The 8546-nt window shown below is 44.7% G+C and overlaps 1 protein-coding gene and 1 pseudogene across 1 annotated transcript; one reads left to right on the top strand and one right to left on the bottom strand.

The window, feature by feature from the left end:
• Positions 1–3206: 3206 nt before the first annotated feature.
• Positions 3207–3299, top strand: LOC117091192 (annotated as a pseudogene).
• A 3721-nt stretch (positions 3300–7020) lies between these two features.
• Positions 7021–7684, bottom strand: LOC117090979 (10 kDa heat shock protein, mitochondrial-like). The gene has a single exon (XM_033223517.1). The coding sequence runs from the start codon at positions 7525–7527 to the stop codon at positions 7219–7221; it is 309 nt and encodes a 102-aa protein (XP_033079408.1). The 5' UTR covers positions 7528–7684; the 3' UTR covers positions 7021–7218.
• Positions 7685–8546: the final 862 nt, after the last annotated feature.

Genomic DNA, 8546 nt, shown 5'->3' with positions numbered 1-8546 from the left:
CTCTCCCATGGAAAAGGAAAAGAAATACAGAAAAAGTTGAAATGTCTGTTAAGTGTTGTTTCAAAAGGAAGAAATATCTGGAAAAACATAAATGTTCAGCATTCGGGGTAGTAAGCAAATTATAGTTCAGCAATTTAATGGGCTGATATGAAGTCATTAAAAGCAATAACTCAAAGACCAGAACAACTTAATATTTGATACATAAAAATAATCAAGATAAATAATTGGGCCGGGTGCGGTGGCTCACGCCTGCAATCCCAGGACTTTGGGAGGCCAAGGCGGGCAGATCACAAGGTTAGAAATTCAAGACCAGCCTGACCAAGATGGTGAAACCCCGTCTCTAAAACCACAAAAATGAACCAGGTGTGGTGGCAGGCACCTGTAATCCCAGCTATTTGGGAGGCTGAGGGAGGAGAATCGCTTGAACCCTGGTGGTAGAGGTTGCAGTGAGCCAAGATCGCGCCACTGCACTCCAGCCTGGGGGACAGTGTGAGACTCTGTCTCAAAAAAAGAAAAAAAAGAATTGTAACTACAATTTGATTTTGATTATTTCTATAAATAAGAACCAAACAGAAATAAGATGTTCTTCTTCTTCTTTTTTTTCTTTTTTCTTTTCTCTCTCTTTCTTTTTTCTTTTACAGACAATGTCCCACTCTGTTGCCCAGGCTGGAGAGCAGGGGCAGGATCATAAGCACTGCAGCCTCAGACTCCTGGGCTCAAGCAACCCTCTTGCCCTAGCCTCCTGAGGAGCTACGAACATAGCCAAGTGCCACCACACCCTGCTGGAAATAAGACATTGAGAAAGTTGACTTGTTGGCAGGGAATTGCCAGTGCTTCTGAATTGTTTATGTTGTTATATAATATTGTATAATTTCCTCAAATTGTATCAATATATCCATGCATATATACGTACACATACACAAAAATGCAAAAATAAGAGAGAGCTACATATATATTTTAAGGAGTTTCTTTCAGTAATTCTGAAGTTTGAAGAAATTAGAAGAGCAAGGCCATTCCTCACCATGGTTAAGTTTACAGGCTTTGGAGTCACGCAGATCTGGATTCAAATTCCATACCACTATGCATTAGCTGCACGACCCTGAGCCTCAGTTCCTCTCCTGTAAAATGGGGCTAATACTTGAGTGCTGGTGAGGATTACTTAGATTAGGAAGCATACAGCTTTTCATTAAATGTTGGCCACCAAGGCAGAATGACTTCATTCACCAAAAGATATTCCATCTAGATCATTTCTCTTCATTACTTCCTTTGCCAGAGGCAAAGTCGGAAATCAATCCAAGGGGAGAAGCATAACTTTTATATATCCTAAATGTACCCAGCCAGATTGTTTTCCAGGACTTCTGCATTTCTTACTATCATAAACTTTACTTTCCAAGGAGTGGAAAGTGCCTAGACAGAGCCGGCTGTACAGGAGACCGGAGTTTTATTACAGTCTGGGTGGTGCCAGCTGATCCATCAAGTGCAGGGTCTACAAAATATCTCAAACATTGATCTCTCTCTTTTTTTAGACGGAGTTTCGCTCTTGTAGCCCAGGGCATGATCTCAGCTCACCGCAACCTCTGCCTCCCAGGTTCAAGTGATTATCCTGCCTCCGCCTCCCGAGTAGCTGCGATTACAGGCATATGCCACCACCCCCAGCTAATTTTGTATTTTTAGTAGAGACAGGGTTTTTGCCATGTTGGTCAGGCTGGTCTTGAACTCCTGACCTCAGGTAATCCACCTGCCTCAGCCTCCCAAAGTGCTGGGATTACAGGTGTGAGCCACCGGCGCCCAGCCAAGCCATTGATCTTAGGAGTAGTTTAGGGAGGGTCAAATCTTGTAGCCTCCAACTGCATGACTCCTAAACCATAATTTTTAATCTTTTGGGTAATTTGTTAGTCCTACAAAGGCAGTGTAGGCCCCAGGCAAGAAGGGGGTTTATTTCGGGAAAGGGCTGTTATTGTCTTTGTTTCAAACTAAGGACTATAAACTAAGTTCCTTCCAAAGTTAGTTCGGCCTACGCCCAGGAATGAACAAGGACAGCTTGGAGGTTAGAAGCAAGGTGGAGGCCGGGCGCGGTGGCTCAAGCCTGTAATCCCAGCACTTTGGGAGGCCGAGACGGGCGAATCACGAGGTCAGGAGATCGAGACCATCCTGGCTAACACGGTGAAACCCCGTCTCTACTAAAAATACAAAAAAAAAACTAGCCGGGCGAGGTGGCGGGCGCCTGTAGTCCCAGCTACTCGGGAGGCTGAGGCAGGAGAATGGCGGGAACCCAGGAGGCGGAGCTTGCAGTGAGCTGAGATCTGGCCACTGCACTCCAGTCCGGGCGACAGAGCGAGACTCCGCCTCAAAAAAAAAAAAAAAAAAAAAAAAAAAAAAAAAAAAAAAAAAAAGAAGCAAGGTGGAGTTGGTTAGGTCAGATCTCTTTCACTGTCTGTTATAATTTTGCAATGGCGGTTTCAGAGTCACATGATTTTTTTTTGTTCTCCAGTGCAAATAGAACTTACATTTACATTATACTGTAATCTATTAAGTGCACAATAGCATTATGTCTTTTTTTTTTTGAGACGGAGTCTCGCTCTGTAGCCTGAGCTGGAGTGCAGTGGCCGGATCTCAGCTCACTGCAAGCTCCGCCTCCCGGGTCACGCCATTCTCCTGCCTCAGCCTCCTGAGTAGCTGGGACTACAGGCGCCCGCCACCTCGCCCGGCTAGTTTTTTGTAGTTTTTTGTATTTTTCAGTAGAGACGTGGTTTCACCATGTTAGCCAGGATAGTCTCGATCTCCTGACCTCATGATCCTCCCGTCTGGGCCTCCCAAAGTGCTGGGATTACAGGCTTGAGCCAACGCGCCCGGCCAGCATTATGTCTTTAAAAACTACGTACAGACCTTAATTTAAAAATATGGCCAGGCACAGAGGCTCATGGCTGTAATTCCAGCACTTTGGGAGGCCAAGGAAGAAAGATCACTTGAGCTCAGGAGTTTGAGACCCGCTTGGACAACATAGTGAAACCTTATCTCTACAAAAAATCAAAAAATTAGCTAGGTATGGTCGTGCACACCTGTGGTCCCAGCTACTTGGGAGGCTGAGGTGGGAGGATTGCTTGAGACCATGAGGTCAAGGCTGTAGTGAACCATAATTGTACCACTGCATTCCAGCCTGGGTGACAGAGAGACCTTGACTCAAAAAAAAAAAAAAAAAAAAAAAAGTATTCGCTTTGGCAGCACGTAAACTAAAATTGGAACAATACAGAGAAGATTAGCATGGCTCCTTAAAAAAATAAATTAAAAGATAATTTTTTACAAAACTTTATTGACCGGGCGCAGGTGGCTCACGCCTGTAATCCTAGCACTTCGGGAGGCCAAGGCGGGTGGATCACAAGGTCAGGAGTTCGAGACCAGTCTGGCCAATATGATAAAACCCCATCTCTACTAAAAATACAAAAATTAGCCAGGCATGGTGGAGGACACCTGTAGTCCCAGCTACTCAGGAGGCTGAGGCAGGAGAATCGCTTGAACCCGGGAGGCAGAGGTTGCAGTGAGCCAAGGTTGTGCCACTGCACTCCAGCCTGGGTGACACAGCGAGACTCTGTCTAAAAAACAAACAAACAACTTTTATTGCTGGCGGGCCATGGTGGCTCACGCCTGTTATCCCGGCACTTTGGGAGGCTGAGGCAGAAGTATGGCTTGAGGCCAGGAGTTCAAGACCAGCTGGGCAACATAGTGAGGTCTCCATCTCTATGGAAAAAAAAAACCAGATAAATATGTGTTTTTAAAAATACTTTATTGCAAAAATTTGCTCATCATCATCTGAGCCTTCAGCAAGTCATAATCTTTTTGCTGTTGGAGGGCCTTGCCTTGATGTTGATGGCTGCTGACTTAACAGGGTGGTGGTTGCTGAAGGGTGCAGTGGCTGTGGAAATTTCTTAAAATAAGACAGGGAAAATTGTTCCTTCTACAAAAGATTTCTCTGGAGCATGCAACTCTGACAGCATTTTACCCACAGCACAACTTCTTTAAAAATTGGAGTTAATCCTCTCAAGCTCTACTGCTTCTTTATCAATTAAGTTTATGGAATATTTTAAATCCTTTGTCGTCATTTCAACAATGTTAACAACATCTTCAGCAGGAGTAGACTCCACCTCAAGAAACCATTTTTTTTGTTCATCCGTAAGAAGTAAGTATGGCCGGGCGCGATGGCTCACACCTGTAATCCCAGCATTTTGGGAGGCCGGGGCAGGCAGATCACCTGAGGTCAGGAGTTCAAGACTAGTCTGGCCAACATGGAGAAACCCCATCTCTACTAAAAATATAAAAATTAGCTGGGTGCAGTGGCGTGTGCCTGTAATCCCAGCTACTCGGGAGGCTGAGGCAGGAGAATTGCTTGAACCGGGGAGACAGAGGTTGTGGTGAGCTGAAATCACAATACTGTACTCCAGCCTGGGTGACCAAGTGAGACTCCATCTCAAAAAAAAAAAAAAAAAAGTAACTCCTTATCTGTTTACCTTTTATCGTGAGATTGCTGCAATTCAGTCACATCTTCAGGCTCCACTTCTAATTTTAGTTATTTTGCTATTTCCACAATGGAGGAGTTACTTTCTTCACTGACGTCTTCAACCCCTCAAAGCCATCCATGAAGGCTGGAATCAAGTTCTTTCAAACACCCGTTAATATTAATATTTTGACCTCCTCCCATGAATCATCAATGTTCTGAATGGAGTCTAGAATGATGAATCCTTTCCAGAAGGTGAATCCTTTGCCCAGATCCATCAGAGGAATCACTATCTATGGAAGCTAGGGGCTGGGCATGGTGGCTCACACCTGTAATCCCAGCACTTTGAGGCAGGAAGACTGCTTGAGCTCAGGAGTTCAAGGCCAGCGTGGGCAACATGGAGAAACCCCATATCTACAAAAAGTTTTTAAAAATTAGTTGGGCATGGTGGCACATGCCTGTAGTCCTAGCTACTTAGGAGGCTAAAGGAGGATAGCTTGAGCCTGGTAGGCAGAGGTTGCAGTGAGCCACAATCACACCATTGCACTCCAGCCTGAGTGTCAGAGCAAGATCCTTTCTTAAAAAGAAAAAAGAAAGTTGAAATTACTCCTTGATCCGTGGGCTGCAGAATGGTTGTGTTGGCAGGCATAAAAACAACATTAATTTCCTTGTACATCTCCACCAGAGCTCTTGCATGACTAGGTGCATTGTCAATGAGCAGTAATATTTTGAAATAAATCTTCTGAGCAGTAGGTCTAAAAAATGGGCTTAAAATATTAAGTAAATCATGCTATAAACAGATGTGCTGTCATCCAGGTGTTATTGCAGATTTAGCATAATTCTTTGTTGCTTGTTTTTTTTTTTTGAGACAGAGTCTTGCTCTGTCACCCAGGCTGGAGTGCAGTGGTGGGATCTTAGCTCACTGCAACCTCTGCCTCCCAGGTTCAAGGGATTCTCCTGCCTCAGACTCCCAAGTAGCTGGGACTACAGGTGCATGCCACCACGCCAGGCTAATTTTTTATTTTTAGTAGAGACAGGATTTCACCATGTTAGCCAGGATGGTCTCGATCTCCTGACTGTGTGCCGCCCGCCTTGGCCTTCTAAAGTGCTGGGATTACAGGCGTGAGCCACCGTGCCTGGCCAGCATAATTCTTAAGGGCTCTAGGATTTTTAGAAGGGTAAATGAGCATTGGCTACAACTTAGTCCCTGACTGGTTGCATTAGGCCCTAAAAGAGCTTGTCTTTGGAAGCTTCGAAGCCATGCATTGACTTATCTCTGCCTGTGAAAGTCCTAGGTGGCATCTTCTTCCAATAGAAGGCTGTTTCATCTACATTGAATTTCTGCTGTTTAGTGTAGTCACCTTTATCAGTGATCTTAGCTAGATCTTCTGGGTAATTTGCTGCTTCTGTATGAGCACTTGATGCTTCACCTTGTACTTTTATGTTACAGAGATGGCTTCCTTCCTTAAATCTCATGAACCAACCTCTGCTAGATTCGAAATTTTCTTCCATAGCTTCTTCACCTCTTTTGGCCTTCACAGAACTAAGAGGTAGAGCCTTGCTCTGGATTAGGCTTTGGCTTAAGGGAATGTAGAGGCAGATTTGATCTTCCATCTACAAGACTAAAGGTTTCTACATATCAGCAATAAGGCTGTTTTACTTTGTTATCTTGTGTTCACTGGAGTAGCATTTTATTTACTTATTTATATTTTATTTTATTTATTCATTTATTTATTTGAAATAGAGTCTCACTCTGTCACCCAGGCTGGAGTGCAGTGGTGTGATCTTGGCTCACTGCAACCTCCTCCTCCCAGGTTCAAGAGATTCTCCTGCCTTAGCCTCTGAGTAGCTGAGATTACATGCATACACCACCATGCCCCGCTAATTTTTCTATTTTTAGTAAAGATGGAGTTTCACCATGTTATCCAGGCTGGTCTTGAACTCCTGACCTCAGGTGATCCACTCGCCTTGACCTCCCAAAGTGCTGGCAAGGGCCAGGCGCAGTGGGATCACGCCTGTAATCCCAGCACTTTGTGAGGCTGAAGCAGGTGGATCACTTGAAGCCAGCAATTCAAGACCAGCCTGGCCAACATGGCGAAACCCTGTCTCTACTAAAAATACAAAAATTAGCTGGGTGTGGTGGTGCATGCCTGTAATCCCAGCTACTCGGGAGGCTGAGGAAGGAGAATCGCTTGAACCCGGGAGGTGGAGGTTGCAGTGAGCAGAGACCATGCCACTGCACTCCAGCCTGCACAATAGGAGTGAGACTCCATCTCAAAACAACAACAACAACAACAAAATTAGCTGGGGATGGTGGTGCATGCCTGTAGTCCCAGCTACTTGGGAGACTGAGACACAAGGATTGCTTCAACCCAGAAGGCAGAGGTTGCAGAGAGCCAAGATCACACTACTGCCTGGGTGACAGAGTGAGACTCTGTCTAGGAAAAAAAAAAACAAAAAACAAACAAAAAAACCCAGAACTTTTACATTTATAGTGTATTTATTTTAAATATACATGTATACATGCCCTTTTTTCCACTCATTTACATATTTTTATTTGGAAATGTTTATACCAGTACAAGGAAACAATTTTGGAGACACTGGATGTCGTTCGTTATCATTAGTTTATTACAAAAGAGAAATACGGAAATTATTTACATGAAGAAAGATTTTAGAACTTCAGTGGAATGGGCAGCTTCACGTTGATGGCATTTCAGTAGCGACTTATTTCAGTCTATGTACTTTCCAAGAATGTCACCATCTCTAAATAGGAAATAATCCTCGTCATATAGAACTAGTTTGGTGCCTCCATATTCCGGGAGAAGAACTTTATCTCCAACTTTCACGCTAACTGGTTGAATCTCTCCACCCTTTCCTTTAGAACTCGATCCAACAGCGACTACTCTTGCTTGCAATACTTTTCCTTGAGATTTTTCTGGAAGCATAATGCCTGCTTTGGTTACCCTTTCAGCAGCACTCCCTTCAACCAGTACTCGGTCAAAGAGTGGAAGGAACTTTCTAAACGCATGGCCTGCCATGACTCCCTCTGCCTCAGATTGGTACTGTGCTCTCGTGTATACATTTTCATCTTAAGTGACAAATTCTTGTTAGCTCTCTAGTCAGACAACTCTTTTTTTTTTGAGACTGAGTTTTGCTCTTTGTTGCCCAGGCTGGAGTGCAGTGGCGTGATCTCAGCTCACTGCAAGCTCTACTTCCTGGGTTCAGGCCATTCTCCTGCCTCAGCCTCCCGAGTAGCTGGGACTATGGGCGCCCGCCACCACCGCCGGCTAATTTTTTGCATTTTTAGTAGAGACAGGGTTTCACCGTGTTAGCCAGGATCGTCTTGATCTCCTGACCTCATGATCCACTTGCCTCGGCCTCCCAAAGTGCTGGGATTACAGGTGTGAGCCACCGCGCCCGGCCAGACAATTCTTATATTTGTGTTAAAAGTGATTGGCCAATTGAATTGCTTAATTCAGGGAATTACATGAGCAGCAGAAGGGTAAGATGATCAGGTGAATTCTCTTTGATATTATAATGTCTTTGCTTAGGGAGAGGTTTTTTTTTTTTTTTAATCTGATGAATCAGTAGCAGGGCAGGAAGGGAAAAAAGGGAAGGAACAGAGTGATTTTCAGAACATAGAAACCTAGGTAGAGATTATAGTGAAACATGATTGCTAGCTTTTGTGATTTTTATTTTTATTTTTTTTTTTGAGACGGAGTCTCGCTCTGTGGCCCAGGCTGGAGTGCAGTGGCCGGATCTCAGCTCACTGCAAGCTCCGCCTCCCGGGTTTATGCCATTCTCCTGCCTCAGCCTCCCGAGTAGCTGGGACAACAGGCGCCCGCCACCTCACCCGGCTAGTTTCTTGTATTTTTTAGTAGAGACGGGGTTTCACCGTGTTGGCCAGGATGGTCTCGATCTCCTGACCTCGTGATCCGCCCATCTCGGCCTCCCAAAGTGCTGGGATTACAGGCTTGAGCCACCGCGCCCGGCCTATTTTTTATGTTTAAATTTTATTTATAGGCCGGGCGCGGTGGCTCAAGCCTGTAATCCCAGC

Source organism: Trachypithecus francoisi, unplaced genomic scaffold (assembly GCF_009764315.1).
Source record: "Trachypithecus francoisi isolate TF-2019V2 unplaced genomic scaffold, Tfra_2.0 Lachesis_group11, whole genome shotgun sequence".
Lineage (NCBI taxonomy): Eukaryota > Metazoa > Chordata > Mammalia > Primates > Cercopithecidae > Trachypithecus > Trachypithecus francoisi.
This window is presented reverse-complemented; position numbering and strand designations above follow the sequence as displayed.